This window comes from Sander vitreus, chromosome 2 (assembly GCF_031162955.1).
Source record: "Sander vitreus isolate 19-12246 chromosome 2, sanVit1, whole genome shotgun sequence".
In the NCBI taxonomy this organism is placed as follows: domain Eukaryota; kingdom Metazoa; phylum Chordata; class Actinopteri; order Perciformes; family Percidae; genus Sander; species Sander vitreus.
In genome coordinates, this window is record NC_135856.1 from 4230603 (window position 1) to 4249945 (window position 19343).

The 19343-nt window shown below is 41.6% G+C and overlaps 2 protein-coding genes across 2 annotated transcripts in view; both read right to left on the bottom strand.

The window, feature by feature from the left end:
* LOC144532826 (uncharacterized) overlaps positions 1-12020 on the bottom strand; it is a 19935-nt gene extending 7915 nt beyond the window's left edge. Inside the window, exons 1-3 of the mRNA XM_078273767.1 lie at positions 11873-12020; positions 11131-11626; positions 3875-4039 (exon numbers count right to left, since the gene is read on the bottom strand). Coding sequence (XP_078129893.1) covers positions 3875-4039; positions 11131-11574 — 609 coding nt within the window. The 5' untranslated portion in view covers positions 11575-11626; positions 11873-12020. The remainder of the gene's footprint in view (positions 1-3874; positions 4040-11130; positions 11627-11872) is intronic.
* Positions 12021-14609: 2589 nt separating this feature from the next.
* myom2a (myomesin 2a) overlaps positions 14610-19343 on the bottom strand; it is a 41515-nt gene continuing 36781 nt past the window's right edge. Inside the window, exons 31-36 of the mRNA XM_078273811.1 lie at positions 18677-18782; positions 17900-18063; positions 17680-17716; positions 17564-17586; positions 17177-17232; positions 14610-16367 (exon numbers count right to left, since the gene is read on the bottom strand). Coding sequence (XP_078129937.1) covers positions 15846-16367; positions 17177-17232; positions 17564-17586; positions 17680-17716; positions 17900-18063; positions 18677-18782 — 908 coding nt within the window. The 3' untranslated portion in view covers positions 14610-15845. The remainder of the gene's footprint in view (positions 16368-17176; positions 17233-17563; positions 17587-17679; positions 17717-17899; positions 18064-18676; positions 18783-19343) is intronic.

Genomic DNA, 19343 nt, shown 5'->3' on the forward strand with positions numbered 1-19343 from the left:
TCTATAAGCAAACTTTAAAAACACTAGATCAAAATCAGCTATCACGACTGCCATATCACTACTAAATACAACTTATTTAATTTTGATAAATACGTTTTTTTTAACGTTATCTAGATGCCTGCCTCATTTTCAAAATATAACATGGGCTTGCACCTCCACCACTGGGTGAATTTATACAACAGAAGAACAGCAGTGGCAGGGCAGTGAGGGCAGCCACCGGGGGAGACTGTGTTGTACAGTATAGACGTACGGGCCTCAAATTATTGGAACTGTCTTCCTATTGAACTCAGAGAAAGCACCAGCTATCTATCATTTAAAATCACACTCAATAGATGGATTAAAAACAATCAAAACTGCAATCATCAATAGCTGGTTTACCTCATCCTTTTGTATTGTACTTATTTTTTTTGTCCATCTCTCTTTTCTCTTCTTTCTTAATTTGCTTTCTATCTTTCTTGCATTCTTTTTAATTAATGTAATATGATGATGTGTTAACCTGCCAAGGGACTACAGATGAAAATTAGCTTTTTTGCTGGCACATTTACATTTTGAGTGTAAACTAAAAATGTCAATTGATGTGCATTGTCCCTTTTAAATAAACAAATAAATAAAAATACAAATAACATTTCCATTTTAAAGTTGAGCAGTAGTTTTTTTTCTTCCATTTTCCATTACTTTACTTTGAGTAAAGTAAACATAAAGACGTCTGCAGGTCCTGATGCTATCTGTGGTCATACACTGCGTCACTGTGCTGACCAGCTCTTTGAAATGTGTGTTGAACGAGGCCGGATACCCACAATCTGGAAAACAACAACCGTCACACTTTACCTATTCCAAAATCTAAGAAAACTAAGGAACTAAGTGACTTCTGAACAGTTGCTTTTATATCCCATCCAGATTTTTTTTAAAGTTCATAAAAGATATAGTCGTCTTGTCTCCCTTATAGATGGCAAATTGGACCCCCTTACAATTTGCTTACCAAGCTGGTAAAGGTATTGAGGATGCAAAACCTTACATTCTGGACAAGGTGCATAAGCACCTGGAGAAACCAAAGTTTCTCACAAGGGGTTTATTTGCGGATTTTTCTTATGCTTTTAATAAAAGAAAGAAAGAAAAATTTTGTTATTGACAGAGTAGTCTATGTCCTTGACGTTCCACTTCCGTGGTTGCTCCGTTGCCGACAGAAAATCTGCCGGATTTCACTCATTTAGGCCCGATATCCTTTGCCTTGGGCTTTCTTTGTGTTGGCATTTTAAACTCCGGTCGATTTATGAGGACTACGGTTAACTTTTTCTCAGATCTCTGCAGGGTAAATCCAGACAGCTAGCTAGACTATCTGTCCAATCTGACTTTTCTGTTTTGTGCACTTTTGAACGTACACAGGTTCGACCAAAACAAGTTCCTTCCCGAGGCTATTTTGCAGAGGCACCGTGGCTTTTCCCGGTGCTTAGCACCGCCCAAGACGATTGTGATTGGTTTAAAAAAAAATTAGTAGCCAGACCCTCATCCGGCGCGCTTTGGAGGAGGGTCTGGCAAAGCGAAACTACTGACAGAGTGCAACAGGTTCAAGTGCATGAACAAATGCCCAGTATCAGGCTTTCAAGTACAGGTTCACCACAAGGTTGTGTCCTGTCACCTTTGCTTTTTATCATGTACACAGACAGTTGCAGAACATCTTAGGATGACAGTTATATTGTAAAGTTCTCTGATGACACTGCTCTCCTGTATCTTCTTGAAGGCTTAGACTCTGACCATGGCAATGCCTTAACTGCTTTTCTTGAATGGTGCAATGAGAACTTCCTGGATCTTAATGTGTTAAAAACCGAGGAGTTAATCATTGATTTTAGGCGTATTAAGGACACACCAAAAGTAAGCATTATTTATAATAAAAATGTCAAAATTGTTGACCTTGGCACTGTGTTCAACTCTCAGTTGAAGTTCGATGTAAACACAGATCGGATTGTCAAGCGGGGTCAACAAAGAATTTATTTAATGCCTAATCTTTTTTATTTTAATGTCTGTGATTTTATTTATCAGATTTATCAATCTTTTGTTGAATGCCTTCTAACGTTCTCTTTTATCTGCTGGTTTAGTGGGTTGTCAGGACAAGAACAGCCTAAACGGCAAAGTGAAGCCCCAGGATTATTGGAGTTCAACAGAGGGACTTGGACCCCCTTTGGGAGAAACAGGTGGCTGAGAAAGCAAAGAAAATGATCAGCCAACCAGACCACATCCTCTCTACAGAGTTCTCTCTAATGCCTACGGGCAGGCGGTATAATGTGCCTCTGAAGAGAACTAACCGATATTTCAAGTCTGTTGTTGTTGTTGTCCTGTCACCATATCTTTTTAATATGTTTCCTCTGGCATCTTTAACACTTTAACTGTGTAGTGAGTGTTCGTTGGAACTGACTGGGAGGCTGCAAATGAATTGTCCATAGGGATTAATAGTGTCTGAACACACACACACACACACACACACACACACACCCCCTTTGTGATAACCGACAAGATGAAACCTGTGTGTCAGGTATTTCTACCTGGCTGGTATTTTATTGTGTCTAAGCAATTTCATCACAAAGCCGACGACTTGTTTTAGGACTGTTTAAACATCGTCCTGATGCTGCTTAACAGGAAAAATCCAGCCACGCTAACAGATCTGTCCTACTGCTGGTGCAGTTGTCTTGTATGATAATGACAGGGAGAAGCGCCTGCAGCGGGGAAACGCTGGCAAATGACAGCGCTTTCACGAGGGTGTGGAGCAAATGTCAGACTTAATCTACTAAATGCTACTGCCAATAGAAGAAAGGTCATGCCACAGGCAAAGCTTCCTCTCGAAGGAAACATCGGTGGAATACAAATCTACAAACATATGGCTGAAGGAGTGATAAGATCATGGGTCGTTTTCTTTCCCGAAAAAATGTCAGAAAATGTCCAAATCAGATCATATTTAACAAGTTGTTGTGTTCATCATCTACTTTTGTGTGTGGTGGGGTGCCTGGATAGCTCACCTGGTAGAGCGTGCGCCCCATGTACAGAGGCCCAGTCCTCACCGCAGCAAGTTCAATTCCAACCTGCAGCCCTTTGCTGCATGTCATTCCCCCACCTCTCTCTCTCTCTCCCCTTTCATGTCTAAGCTCTCCTATCAAATAAAGGCCTAAAATGCCCAAAACGTTTGTGTGTGGTACACATTTTCTAAATCAGTTTTTTGTAGGCTGCCTACATCAGAGAACATGGGAATCAACAAGCCATTACGATTTAGCTCCCCTTCCTATTTACATGCAGACTCATTAGAATATACCGCCCCCCCCATCTAGGGGCAGCTATGGCTGTGACCAATTGTCTACCAATCGGAAGTTCGGAGGTTTGATCCCCTGCAGTCTACATGTCAAAGTGTTCTTGGAGATACTGAACCCCAAATTGCTCCCGATGCTGTGCCATCGGTGTGTGAATGTGTGTGAATTGTTCATCTGATGAGCAGCCTCGGCCACCAGTGTATGACTGTGTGTGTGTGTGAATGGGTTAAATGGTGCCTGTAGTAGGTAAAGTCCTTTGAGTGGTCGTAAAAACTAGAAAAGTGCTTTATAAATGCAGTCAATTAACCCATCTGAGTATCTCAGAAAATAAAATATTGTTTCATTAAAGTAGAATAAGGCTTGAAGGGCTCCACTTGTTTTCCAAATGTAGATTTGTTTTGCTAAAGTATCTGCCAAAATGGTGGCTAATCCAACATTAAGCCTCTGTGTGCTTTGTTTATGCTTGCCTGCAGTCTCAACATGTTATCATATATGTTCTCAAACCCAAAAAATAAATAGTCCCAATATTTTAAATGGTGATACCACCTTTTCACGTCTGATGGTAAATGGATATTTCTCACCTTGAGGTCTTGAATGTTGATGCCCAGCCTGTGTGACATGGTGAGGAAACTCTTGAACTGGGCTTCATCCAGTAGGATGTAGACTACCACTCCCCTCAACGTGGCAGTGATGATCTCTTTGAAAATATCGACATCAGTGAACACGTCCATCGCTATGGCAATAAACTGGAGGCAAAATAAACAGTGGAAAGACTTTGAATACGGAAAACAACTTCACATTTATTCGGTCTTAAAGATAAAGGATTTATGTAATAAAACATAAACTGGTAGTTTAACCCTCTAATATGGATCTTAAGACTTAATATGTTCTCTCTTTATTTTTGCAAGATTTGGATTTTAAGACATTTCAAGACATTAAAAAAATTATTCTGGTGCCGTGGAAAAGTCACACAAATGCTTAAAATGTTAACCCAGTTAACCCATGCTTTCTGGCCTGATTTAAATCTTTCAGAGGTAAATTATACACCGGACACATCAGTGCATGTTGTATCAAATATATGTTCTGTAAATGACATTGGCGATTTTACTCAATGCTCTCTTTGTGCTTCAAGTTAGAGTTTGCGAACTGGTCTGTTAGTGACAGAAGACAAACAATTACAGGTTCAAAAGGGCTTGAAACAGGTTTAACGTGCTGTGTCACTGTCACCGATGCTATGCACCTCTAACCCAGTCAAGGAAAGGGTTAACAGAAACGTAGTTTTGGCCAATCGGAGCAGGATGTGCCAGACTCCAGCCTTTGGCTGAGTCTCTATCTGATCTGTCAGAGGGAGAGCAGGAGTGTGGTTGTGAAGTTTAACGTTGGTAGTCCCCAGAGAAGAAGTTGGTCATTTCATGGCGCAGATTAGAACCGAAATTGAAACGTAAGCAACTAAAATGGCTGAATGTTAGAACATTGTGTCAGATTAGTCGTTATTACTGTGACTTATAAAGTGTCAGTTTAGTTCCATCATAGTGTTAATATTCAAAAAACGTTAGCTGACATTGTTGTTCAGTAGCTAGCTCAGAGATTATCGGCTAATGAAATTACTGATTTAGCAGGGGAGGGGGTTTAACACTTTTGCAAGGCACTGTATCCGTGTCACAGTCTCATTAGGGGCTGAGCCCCCCTAAAGGTCTGATCCTAGAATCGCAGCACCATTTTCAGACGGTGAATATCTGCGGAATGGAAGTCCATTTCCTGCACACTCACAAAGACACACACACGTTCTGAATGATTAGTTTCAGCTCTGGAGACAGCGAGCCGGTTGTCGTCACAACATGTGGAGCTAAACATCGAGAACATTCAAGCTGAGACACGCTGGCTGCTTAATGCCATGTGTTGGAAAGTAAAACAGGGCCTTCATGTTAACCTTTTCCATGAAAAACTCCTTGAGCAGAGTGTGTGTGTGTGTGTGTGTGTGTGTGTGTGTGTGTGCGTCGTGCATGTCTGGAGTAATATGCACTCTGTTGTTTCAATGTTAAGATATATGGACCTCATGCTGTTGGAAGAGGTTTTATAATTTTTTCTTGTAACTGGAGTAACGACTAATAATTTGCCTTGGGTGCTTTTCCTGCAACTCAGTATTTTGCCAGCTGAAAGTCCCTGTTGTAAGTTTAGTAGCTGCTGAATTGCATGTTTCCCTCACAAAATTACTGTTGCTGTTCTCAGTTCTTTGTAATGCAATTGTTACAATTTATCTTTAGACTGGACTAATGCCGTCTTTACAGATCTCCCTAAGAAATCAATCAGACAGCTGCAGCTGATTCAGAACCCTGCTGCTCGAGTCCTCTAGCCTGATGTCGTCATACTCAGATTCTAGTCAGAATATGAGTCTGATACCGCTCCATTGGGTTGTGATTATGGGGCGTGTTTCAACCAAACCAGGAAATAAAATGCCTCTGCACTCAATTGGATAGACCTACAACCAATCAGAGCAACGGAGTTAACGAATTCATCCCAAGCGCTCTTTGGTGACGTGGTTGATTATGTTACTGTTGATCATCTGTCCATCATCGTATAAACATACGTGCAAACTCAGAAGGGCTGAAAAAGGTGACACATTTTACCCCCGCCCGGAGAATGCTAAAACGATACTTTTAAAACGGTGCCTATATATACGCAACATCTGTCATACGTTCCTCTCCAGTGAAATACAGACACTTTTACACCGTTTAGCTGTCAGCATTTTAAACGTGTTTACACCAGCTGCTAGCCAACGGTAGGTTAATGTTACCTGCTGCCAAGTGTAGTGTTAACTAGCTAACGGTAGGCTAACGTTACCTGCTGTCAAGTGTTGTGTTTACTAGCTAACGGTAGGCTAACGTTACCTGCTGCCAAGTGTAGTGTTTACTAGCTAACGGTAGGCTAACGTTACCTGCTGCCAAGTGTTGTGTTTACTAGATAACGGTAGGTTAACATTACCTGCTGCCAAGTGTTGTGTTTACTAGCTAACGGTAGGCTAACGTTACCTGCTGCCAAGTGTAGTGTTTACTAGCTAACGGTAGGCTAACGTTACCTGCTGCCAAGTGTAGTGTTAACTAGCTAACGGTAGGCTAACGTTACCTGCTGTCAAGTGTAGTGTTTACTAGCTAACGGTAGGCTAACGTTACCTGCTGTCAAGTGCAGTGTTTACTTCCGTGACATGCGGCAATGTTTAGGTTGCCTCTAACGTCACCGAAATCCACGTTGCAATTCAGTCCGGTAGATAACGGTCGTTAAGGGACCGGTGCCGTATTAGCACTGGGTCTTGGACCCGCCCCTCCCCACAAAATAAAAAGTCTTTGGATCTACACGATTCACGTGGATGACATTTTCCTGTTCAAAGCGGAGATTTCCGCCGAAAAGCGACTAGTTTGCAGGTATGTATAAAGCACGCCCTGACAATTTGATTGGTCCGAACAGTTCTGGTTCGAGCATAGTTGCTCCACAATGGATCAAGTCCAGACCAAACTTCCCAACCTCAAATATTGTGGGCGGGGCTAAGTTCAGCTGGCATCCAGGCTACGAGTCCTCACTAAGACCAAGAAAGTGTTATCTCATCACTCCAGTTCTGAGGTCTTTACACTGGCTTCCTGTCCCTCATAGAATTTAGTTCAAAATACTATTGTTACGGTTCATAATGCACTGAACGGTTTATTTCTGATCTGCTGCTACATTATGAACCATCCAGACCTGTCTGGGGCAGGTCTGGGTTCTGTCCCCAGAGTCAGAACTAAACATGGAGGAAGCAGCGTTCAGTTTTCATTCACCACACATCTGGAACCAACTCCCAGAAAACTGCAGATCCGCTGCAACTCTCAGTTCTTCTCACATCAAGGCTGAAGACTTCTTTTTGATGCTGCCTTTTTGAAAGTAATTGTTCATTTCTTACACTGCACTAACTTTTATTCTTGTATTTCATACCTGTCTTATTCTATTTCTAGCTGTTTTTATCTTCTCTTTGAAAGATGTTTTTAACTGATCTTTAATGTTTTATGTGAAGCACTTTGAATTGCCTTGTTGAAATGTGCTATACAAATAAAGCTGCCTATAATAAAGGCAGTATATATGCAATATATATATATAAATGTATGTTATTTTTTAGTTTGTTATATTTGACCTGTTGCCTCTTTTAGGTTTACATTTAACAGTTAAAAACCAGAAAGCAAAATCTTTAACTTCCAGTTTAGCAAGTGATTAGTGTTTTATCACAAAGAGTAAGAGCGTCTGCGGGACAGAGCAGGTCTGACCTTTAGGAGAGCGGGAGGCTGCGTTGTAACACGTGTAATCCAACACACGTCTGCTCCTGAGTTCTACAGATTGAGTCAGATGAAGAGCATCTATTCAGCTTTTGTGATAAGTTTCTGCATGTTTTATTTGAACGGAGTGATCATCTTCGTGAACGTAATTGTCTCAGAACAATTATGAGATCATATAACTCTTTAAAAATGACAGACTCTTAAAAAGAAACTTCTGCCTTTTGATCCGTCGTCATGAAGCCCGTTAACCTCCCCTAAAAGTGGACTATTCTGCAGGAATGGTTTGAAATGTTCCTCTGATGTGAACACTCTAAACCAGGAGTTCCCAACTGGTCAAAACTGCAACAAAAAAAATTAGGCCACAAAATTAGATATTTAACTTCTATGCATATCTTTGCATTCAGAGCACATTAGAAAGAAACTGAGGAGGACCATGACAAATGCATGTATAAAAGTGGATAAAATAAATATGAAAACTGCCCACAAAACCTAACCTGTAATTTGTGGAAGTCAATGAGACCGTTGGGCATGTGCTTTACTCTTGATCAGAGTTTCAAAGTCTGGGGTGAAAGTAGACAGAGTACAGCGTGATTTATGGTCATGCGGAGGCTCCATGAAGAGCATCGATCTCTTAGCAGGGCGATTAGCTTTGGAGCGAAACCGACTCTAGAGTCGTAGTGAGAGAAACAAAGTATCTCCCCCTTTCTGACCACGGTGGGAAATCTGTAGCAGGAAAAGTCAACCCTCTCCTTGATTTCATGTCGTTTATGGAGAAGGAGAACCAGGAAATGAGTCTGGGGGGGGGAAATGTATTATATATCCTTGACGTTCCACTTCCGGGATTGCTCCGGTGTCGCAGGAAATTCCATCATGCATGTTTTTTTAACGATGTCCGTTTCCTTCCGCTTTCTTTGTGTTGTAATTTTAAACTCCGGTGGATTTGTGAGGACTCTAGTTAACTGCTCCTCAGATCTCTGCAGGGTAAATCCAGACAGCTAGCTGGACTATCTGGCCAATCTGAGTTTTCTCTTGCACGGCTATTTTACAGCGGCTCCGTGCGGAGCTTAGCGCCGCCCATGACGATTGTGATTGGTTTAAAGAAATGCCAATAAACCAGAGCACGTTTTTCTCCCATCCTGAAATGCTGTGTGGACTAGCCAGACCCTCCTCCGCTCTGCAGCGTGTGGATGGGCTGGCAAAGCGAGACTAGGGGAAATGCAACACTACCAAGCCACAGCCGAGCGACGTGCGTCGCCGCGATGTGTTGTTACGTTTTTTTTCAAGAGGTGCATGTCAGGCTTGCATAGATTTTACACAAAAGTATAAACCACGTTTTACTCTCAAATCATGCTCCATGTTCAACATGTTTCTCTGCTTTGACTTGAGCTGGACCAAAGTAGAGAAGCCACTTTCACACAGATAGGCCGCATGTCCTTTGTAAAAATTATTTATTTATGTATTGACGAGCTGTTCGCGACCCAAAAGTGGGTCCCACTAGTTGATAATCACTGCTCTAAACTATTTGAAATATTTCAAAGAATATATTTCAAATATTTCATCAGAATTGAATTCACAGCAAGCAATCCAACAAGCAAGTAAAATTATTCACAGGCACCTTTCAAGACTTTAGGCCGCGACTTCTCAATACTCAAGGACAGAATCACTTCCAAACTAGCGTAGTCATTAGTACTCATTAAATCAGAACCTATTACAGGGTAGTCGTGAAATTGCAGTAAACTGCAGGAGACGTCTTTTATGTTATTAAAATTAAGAGAATGAATGACAAAGTTTCTTGTTCATGACAGACGGACAAAATCCTTTCCAGCCAGGAGACCGGGGTTATTGTCCCGTGTCAGTGGTGTAGTCCAGTTTTTCGTACAGTGTACTGTATACTGTAATTTTTCCCTCTCAGCTTCATACTCGCCTGTCCCAGATTTTCTGTAGTTTCTGTAACGTTAACGTTTGCTGCAGTGTCAATCGAAGCGGCAGTAGCTTCAGGGGCAGGCTTACGTTTAAATTTCCTTTTGTTTTATATGTCTCCTTTAGTCTTTCACATTAGTTACTTTAAAATTTGCACAGAGAATGACCGCCAAGCAACGGTGTTGTTGTGACGGGGTGAATTTATGAAGTGTGAAAGTTCTGTCACAAAACAATCATCGTTACATATCCTCCTGCTTTTGTAAGTGGGTATACGGAAATCCTTGAGCTTTCCTAGTGGGTATATATGGCGTATGCCTGCGTATCACGTAGACTACACCACTGCCATGTGTCACTTAAACACATCTTTTAAGCCCACCCACCATCTTTTTCTATCCTTGGCAAAATGGTTTTACCCTGCACGTTAAAAAGTTGCGCCAAAGGGATATCCAGAGCGTCAAAAAGAGACACCAAGGGGTCCTGACCAAGCATCTGTATTTGAGTTTGAAGTGACAGTATGTTGTACTATACTACAAATCTACCAGTGCAAAGTATCTAAAATTGGCTCCACATTGACAGTGCTAAAAACAGCATAATACTTCTATAATAATATTGGACTTTGAACCTTTGATACTTTAAGTACATGTCATCATTTCTGATAACATTTATGTCCTTAGTTCCAGACTTTTACCTGAAAAGTGGTGTTTTGTAGATGGTATTAATACTTTTACTTAAAGGGGAACTACGCCCATTTCCAAAATTCATATACGTTATTCCTATGGTCCAATATATTATTGGTAAACATTAACAACTCTCTCCCAAATCCAAAAACTAGAGGGCTAAAACTCAAATATGTCAATATCTATATCTCAAGTAAAGTGGGGAACTTCTCCACGACAATGAATTTGGAAAGATGTTATAGATGAAAACCTGAGGAATGTTTTTGAGTATATGGGTACATTTTCGGTTTTACAACTGAAAACACTAATAGAATTATGCACATTTGGGTAAATAAAAAAGTAAAAGTCTCCCATTCATTACCTATGGAGCAGCTCCTGACCTTATATTGAATGAGAGAAGTTCATGTTCACAAATATTGGTTGAACTTTTCTCGGCCTTGCAAATAACATGTTGGAATTCTTAATTTAGATGTTCCCCTTTAATAAGTAAAGGATCTGCGTACTAAAAGTCCTACCGAGGGTTGTGTATGCAGAGAAATATGTAGTGTGATGTGCAATTTTCTCTGCGAATAGCAACGCCTTTCATTGTGTGTTTGTGCTGTAGATTGACTGCTATTGTCCTCAGTGTTTCCAGTGCTTAAATATGTGTGCACCAAACGGTGTTTGGTGTTTTAAGCCCCCAACGTTGTCTTCCAGGCAGCACTGCCTGGAAGATACTAGGATTAGGCAATGGTTAGGGTTAGGGTTAAGGTTAGGTGCCTTGAAGTTGACGGTGGCAGCGCTGCCTTGAAGTCGACTTTGGGGGCTTAAAACACCATCGGGCGAACCACACACAGTAAGATTAATCTCTGCACATGTATCCCCCTGATGATTAAGATGACTCTGACTTGCACCCTCACAGTTTTTTTTTTTTTAAAGCATTCAACAGTATTATGTTCTCACCTTCCTCGCCTCCTGTATCTGCTTGCGAACCACTTCTTTAATGGTCGGAGTGTTTTGTCTGGGCGGGTTGAACAGCAGGCTGATGTTGGTGTCCATGTCCTCCAGCGAAACCTCCGGCCAGCCCAGGTCCAGGTCGGGCACCTCCTCGTCCGACTCGGTTGGGAAGTAGGTGGAGGGTCTGGCCTCGTCTGTGGCCCGTTTCCCCTCAGAGAAGTCTTCCTCCTCCACCACTGGTAACTCTGCATTTTCCAAAATGAACAGGATCTCTTTCTCTGATAGAAAGTGGTTTATCTGCTCGGCTCGGAGGAACTCCTCGTAGGCCTCTTTGCCTCCACAGAGGAGGGCATAAATGGCCAGGCGGTAGGATTCTTTGTAATGTGGCTGGACGTAAACCACATTGTCTTCTTCTTTCAGTGAAGACAGGCAGGACAGATTGGACTCCATTAGGTGCCAGATCCCCTCTAGAGTCTCTATGCGCAACAGGCCTCTCCTTCACCTTCAATGGGACAAATTGTGACTGTTAAACATGCTGTTCAGACTAAAATCTAAACTATGATGAAGCAACAGATACTCATTGAGTAAAAACAAGCAGTTCACTTTAAGTGACAAGATCAAAAACCTGTCTGTCAGGTGTGAATCACCACAACTAGTCTAGGTAAACAGTACAAGGCATGTGGTGACTTCTTTAGTTAGCAATCCTTTAACATTATGATGAAAAACAAAAGTTCATAAACAGACTTACTTCATGACTGGTAAATGAAATAAAATCCTGTGCAGCATCCTGCACCTTAAAGAAACAACTTAAAATAAAAACGAAGTTACTTCAGTCAGCCTGTGTGTCTGTACTCTGCAGCAGAAATAAGGTGTGGATCTGAACTGTCTTTATGCAAACGAACAGCTTGTTGTACCTGCCCTGTTGGTTCCACTGACAGCTCACATATTGTGCCAAGCCCCACCCATCTCAGCTCACCTGGGTTTCAGCAGCAGGAGCAGGTTTGTTTACCTATGCTGCTGAATATGAGCCTGGACACAACACAGGTGCTGGTCATATAATTAGAAGATCATGAAAAAGTTGATTTATTACAGTAATTCCATTCAAAAAGTGAAACTTGTATAATGTATACATTCATTCCACACAGACCGATATATTTCAAGTGTTTATTTCTTTTAATTGTGATGATTATAACTGACAACTAATGAAAACCCCAAATTCAGTATCTCAGAAAATTAGATTACTTAAGACCAATACAAAAAAAAAAAAAAAAGATTTTTAGAAATGTTGGCCAACTGAAAAGTATGAACATGAAGCTCATGTTGCCTGAATTACTGCAGCAATGCGGCGTGGCATGGAGTGGATCAGTCTGTGGCACTGCTCAGGTGTTAGGAGAGCCCAGATTGCTCTGATAGTGGCCTTCAGCTCTTCTGCATTGTTGGGTCTGGAGCGTCGCATCTTCCTCTTCACAATACCCCATAGATTTTCTATAGGGTTAAGGTCAGGGGAGTTTGCTGGCCAATTAAGAACAGGGATACCATGGTCCTTAAACCAGGTACTGGTAGCTTTGGCACTGTGTGCAGGTGCCAAGTCCTGTTGGAAAATTAAATCTGCATCTCCATAAAGTTGGTCAGCAGCAGGAAGCATGAAGTGCTCTAAAACTTCCTGGTAGACAGCTGCGTTGACCCTGGACCTCAGAAAACACAGTGGACCAACACCAGCAGATGACATGGCACCCCAAACCATCACTGACTGTGGAAACTTTACACTGGACTTCAAGCAACGTGGATTCTGTGCCTCTCCTCTCTTCCTCCAGACTCTGGGACCTTGACTTCCAAAGGAAATGCAAAATGTACTTTCATCAGAGAACATAACTTTGGACCACTCAGCAGCAGTCCAGTCCTTTTTGTCTTTAGCCCAGGCGAGACGCTTCTGACGCTGTGTCTTGTTCAAGAGTGGCTTGACACAAGGAATGCGACAGCTGAAACCCATGTCTTGCTTACGTCTGTGCGTGGTGGTTCTTGAAGCACTGACTCCAGCTGCAGTCCACTCTTTGTGAATCTCCCCCACATTTCTGAATGGGTTTTGTTTCACAATCCTCTCCAGGGTGCGGTTATCCCTATTGCTTGTACACTTTTTTCTACCACATCTTTTCCTTCCCTTCGCCTCTCTATTAATGTGCTTGGACACAGAGCTCTGTGAACAGCCAGCCTCTTTAGCAATGACCTTTTGTGTCTTGCCCTTCTTGTACAAGGTGTCAATGGTCGTCTTTTGGACAGCTGTCCAGTCAGCAGTCTTCCCCATGATTGTGTAGCCTACAGAACTAGACTGAGGGACCATTTAAAGGCCTTTGCAGGCGTTTTGAGTTAATCAGCTGATTAGAGTGTGGCACCAAGTGTCTTCAATATTGAACCTTGTCACAATATTCTAATTTTCTGAGATACTGAATTTGGGGTTTTCATTAGTTGTCAGTTCTAATCATCAAAATTAAAAGAAATAAACACTTGAAATATATCAGTCTGTGTGGAATGAATGTATACATTATACAAGTTTCACTTTTTGAATGGAATTACTGAAATAAATCAACTTTTTCATGATATTCTAATTATATGACCAGCACCTGTATGTGCACATTTTTATTCAGTGCTGCAGCATGTTACCTCCTGAAATGCATTGCAAGTTTGTAATATCCTGCCACAAAGCTTGATTGTGTCCAGTCAGTTGTACTAAATATGTTTGAATGGTCTTTGATGCTTTGAGGTTGTAGAAAGTCCTCTTTACAAATGTGTAATTTTATTTAGTTTTCTACATGGAGAAAACACTGTACAATGGTTCAACCAGACTGACAACTGAAAGGGCAGAAAGAGACAAAGACCCTCTGAACAACAGCTGAATAAGAAGAGAAGAAATCAGCAGTCATTGGAAAAAGAAACTAGAAGTTTAGCATCAAAATGTGTGCAGATTCCTGTTCCAGTGTCAAGTGCACAATAATGCAGCCTATAACAAGCTGGAGTAAACAGGCAACGTGTTGCTTTAGTAAAGCTTTTCTTTGAACTTCACAACACAAACAGGTCAGTCTAGGGTTAGCAATATCAGCTGAACACACTAAGGACTGACAGATCACAGTTTAAACCTCTTCAATCTAATCACTGAGAAGGCCCAAAGAAACACACAACAAATCAATATTTAGCTTTACATTGCACCGCTTGAATGAGGATCAAAGGTCACTTACGCTTTTCTGGACTGGAAAACAAGTTCAACATCCAAGTTCCAACAGGATTCTCCCATCATGCCCCACAGCATTGACTAAATGGAAGTTTGAATATTTGGGACTAAAACTATTTCACATGTCCTGTAAAAGGTTTAGTGTCTGAATGATTCTGTTTAATCACTGTTCAAAAAAATATTATTGAAGGAAAGAAGAAAAACAACATAACAGCTAATTCATAAGATTCAGAAGAGATTAATCACAAAGACGGATCAGACGGAGGTTGATAAGTAAAGTTTATTGCCATCACAAAGCATTGGGGGGGAAATGCAACATGTCACAGACAGACAGACCTCTCTGGCATAGAGACCAGGGCAGGAAGTGAATATTTTTCATTCACAGGATCACTAACTGGCTTCATTAGGATCTCCAAATGATGACAGCTACCTGGGATCAAAGTAGCTGTTGATAGAGGAGGAAAACCTCCCACCTACCCAGAGCAAAAACTGAAAAAGAATCTGGTATCTGGTGTTAATTTCCCACCCAGGTACTGACAACATAACCCCAGCTCTGCACCTGCCCACTCCCAGGTCATCCAGCTTAAAGGGTAATTCCGGTTTATAACAACTTTGGTCTTATTTTCGTAGAGGTAAACCCCTAAAATCCGGGAACACGGTGACATCGCTAGAGACGCGGGAAGAAACACGATTAGACAGGTTAGTAAACAAACCCTAATCCAAACCACTTTATTTGGAGGTAAATCTCAAAGGTTATCACACCTGAAACGCTGGTAATAATTCCACATTGTACACGAAACCAGAAAGTCAGTCTGGACATTTACGACAAACAGTTTGGGTGATCATTTTACCATTAGCCTTATTTTCTTTTTTTACTTATTTTCTCTTCCAAATAAGTTTGTCTAACCTGGAGGTTTGTTACAACGTGTCTGACTGCTCGCGTTTCTCGACTTATACGTCCTCTTTATAATGACGTCACTGATAGAAATAAAATGACGCAATTTTGACCCAAGTTGTAATAAACGGGAATTATCCTTTAACATCCACAACAAAAATGTATACAGGCATTCCACTAATGTTGCATAGTGGAAGGTGCAGCTTTTAGAACATTGAACATAACTATGTACCCTGGTTTTTTTTATTTTTTTTATTTGTTTTTTTTGCGCCTTTTTTCTACCTGTGTCAAAAGCACAGCGACCAGTTGAATGATAAAGGAAACTGAAAAGGAAATCGACTATGTTAGTAGCCACTGTAAAAGTCCCTCTTTTGTATCTATACTGTATATATCCTGCAACTGGCTCTCAGAAATGATAGAGAACGCAAAAAACCTTCACTTCAACTGGTTAGAAGCCCGTCCTTTGTAAGTGGTTGTCAGGAAGTTAACTTTTAACAGTGACAACATCTACATAAACTTTAACACCTCATTGTTTCACACTCATGCTATGAATCAGCGTTGCTAACAGCAAACGTTCCCCCCTTTAGACGTCACCACCATGGTTTACTTCCTCGGTGGGGTTGGAGACTTCATGAATCTGGGTGGGGTGGGCGACTTGGCGCTGCGAGATGGGGTTGGAGACTTCGGGGTCGGGGTTGGAGATTTGGGGATCGGGGTGGAAGCGGGAGTAGAGGCTTGGCTCCTCATGGATGCCGGGGTCTGGGCCTTAGGAGGTACAGGGGTTGGGGTCTTGGGGGGGGGAGCTGGGGACTTTGGCGGCACAGGCGTGGATACAGGTGTAGCGGCAGGCGTTTTGGGGTGTCCCAGTTTGGGCTCAGGGATCTGCTCGCCCTGCTTGTAGACGCTGACGGTGATCTCGACGAACTCGCCGCCATACTTGTTCCGCACGTTGATGCTGTACTTGCCGGAGTCTTCCGGAGTGACTTTGGTGATGACGAGGCTGGCGAACTTGCCGCCCTCGAATGTGACCTTGGTGTGCTCGGTGGAGGCGACCTCCTGCTCGTTCTTGAACCAGGTGACCTCAGGGGTCGGCTCGCCCCACACGGTGCAGGTCAGGCTCAGAGACTGGAGAGGGTCGAGAGTCAACTCAAGTCAAAATGTGTTCAAAATGTAGGTTTGCTTAAGTACTGTTTTAAAAACAATAAAGGGGCCAGTTAAACAAAACTATAATAAACCACTTATCCCTAGAGCACTGGTTCCCAACATGGGGATCAGGGGGTCGTAAGATAAATCTGAGGGGTCCCAAGATGTGTAACAGAAAGGAAAGTTTAGAAAATATATTTCTGCTGCAGAAAAGTTTATTAAATCGAGGCTTTTTCTTGTGAATTACTGGATATTTTTTAACTTTAAGCCTGTAAAAAGTATAAAAATAAATTGGGAAACGTTTATCCTCGTCCTTGGAGAAGCAGTTTGTTCCGTAACAAGCTTGTAAGTGGACCTTGAGTTGGGATTGACTACTTTTTAAGATCAAGTATTTTGTTGCTTATTTTTCATGCCAACACAAAAGTCTGATAACTGCTACGCATGAAATCATAAAAGCTTCTTTTCCATGACAGCTGAGCAAACTCCATATGCTGATAAAGACTTTGGTTAATGGTAAGTGGAAACCCATCTGTAAACCTATAAAACCTAAAGTACCTGCATGGCTGGATGCCAAACAAGAGCAAGTGACAGCCCACAGAGCTCATGTTGTTACATTTTGTTCCAGCACTGGCTTCATAAAGGAATGCTGTCAGGGCAGTACAGCTTGTCGACCCCCTTATTACTGCGTGCTTGTAATGATGCAAACAAAACCCCTAAAATTATGGTCCAACAATGTCACCTTAAATATTATTAACAGTGTTGATTTATGTCAACATTCTCAACATCCTCACCTTTGCTTCCATAATAGTGACAACGTCAGGCAGGCCGCCGACCACTCTGCCACGGTCTGAGGAGAGACAGCAAAATGGAGGTTATTAATGTACTGATGACAAAAACAAAGTCACCCTGTATATCACCCCGTTTGCATTGTGAAGTCATCTAAGACTCTGCCTGTCACAGTGTTAACAAGGCTGAGATCAAAAGAAGAAAGGGGAGGACTGTAAAGCCGAAACTCTTTGAACTTTGAACATTAATTCATATGTCGCCCCGAAGGCAAATAACTTGTCTTCCATTCTTTAAAAACATGACGTGATTCATGAAATGAAATAAAATCGTAACTGTGTCTAATGGAATAAAATACACGTGTGTGTCAGGTTAATAAATCATATTATACTCACTCTTCTCTGCAAATGCAGCTGCCCTGAAAGGTAAAGGAATATTGATATTATTAATATCATTTGAATACAGTTTAAAGGTACATGTTCACAAACTAATGTTGTGTCAAATAACTTACTTAAGTCTAAGGTACTCCTCATAGGCATCGGTGTATGCTGCAAAAAGAAGAATAAAGTTATGACTTTACTTTTCAAAGCCACCAAGAGTTTTATAATAACCCAAAATAAAGAAAAGTAAAACACAAGTTACATAGTTACATACATAAATAACTTAGAAACATTTAAACAAATCTAGAACTGGAAACTAATGGCTACAGAGTAATAGAATAAGAGGTTTACCCTGTCCGGAGAGGTCGAAGGATCTGGTGTGGGTCTGCACGCCGTCTGAGATCTCGATGGAGTAGTTACCCTTCTCCTTGTCAGACGGATCACAGATCTGCATCCAGGCCATCTCCGCCGTGCCTCCGATCCTCATCTTCTCAGAGGAGGCAATCTTACTCTCCCTGCAGGGTTCACATCACAGGAGTCACTTCTCAATTCATACTGATGATGCGAGATCAAAGGCTGAAATGTCTACAGGGCAATGGCTGCGGGATTCAGTGCTTTTCTCAGTCAAGAGTTTTCACTGCAGCTAAATTAGGGAGCGCAACATTACCTAAACACAACCTTTACATGATTAATCATCTGAGTTATTGTGCTTTTGACAGCTGACAGGAAACGCACGTTCTGGTGTGAGTAAATGGCGAGAAGCCGGAACGAGGACATACATTGTTCGTTCATTGTGATTCAGTGTTTAAAGTTTTGAAATACCACGACTGTGTACAACGCCTGAGGGAGTGCAGCACATACAGTACTGTACCACACAGTGTTTATTTGTCTGTTGTAACCACGCTTTCCAGCCTTGAGACTTCGAAATAGTTAATCAATGTTAATGCATGAGAAGCTGAATATGTTTTGGTCACTATGTGTGTACATATGCCTGGTGACTACATTATAATCTGCATTTAAACAAACCTTGAGCAGTGACACAAAACAGAGCTAGACGGCAGGCAAAATGTTGTTACATCTCAGCTGTAAATTAGATTATTCTGTAACAAGCATTTAATTAAACTGTACTTGTGTTTCCAGACGGTCTTCATCTCTTCTGTGTAGTAGTTCATGTAGCACTGCAGCCTGATGCCCTCTGGTGTGCACTGCAGCACCAGCTCAGAGGCAGACGCACCTGACGGCAACAAACACACATGAACTCATTGTCAAGGGAAATAATCAACTGAAAATAAAGATTGTTCTGTGCTACTTTAAAAATATACACTATGCACTCGCAATGATTTCGTCCTTTGACACAGCTCCTATTTACGTCCATGTTAAAATGCATTTAGCTCTTTCATTTACCATTATTTTTTTGCAGTTCTTTTGCCAAGCACTTCTACCCTGGAAGAAGCAATTTGTTTCCCGGTCAAACTACTTAACTGATTGGTTTTCAAATAGTTATCCACAGAGTCCCCTAACTAAGGGCCTGATCAGACAGAGTGGGTTTTAGCAGCCTGGGGTGGCTTGTTTTCACGGAGAGAAAGCGTTTTGCTCGCTGCTTTTGCATTGCTGAGCGCCTCAAATGTTTTTTGCAGGAGCGCCCTGAATGCCACAAATTACAAAAAACTACAACTCAGATTGGAAAAAAACTCCTGTCATTTAAATTCACAGCAAAATAACGGTTGGCTGAGGATGGGTGATTCAATGGTTGCCTAACAAAAAGACACAGCTGGTCTGATTGGGCGCCTAGTGT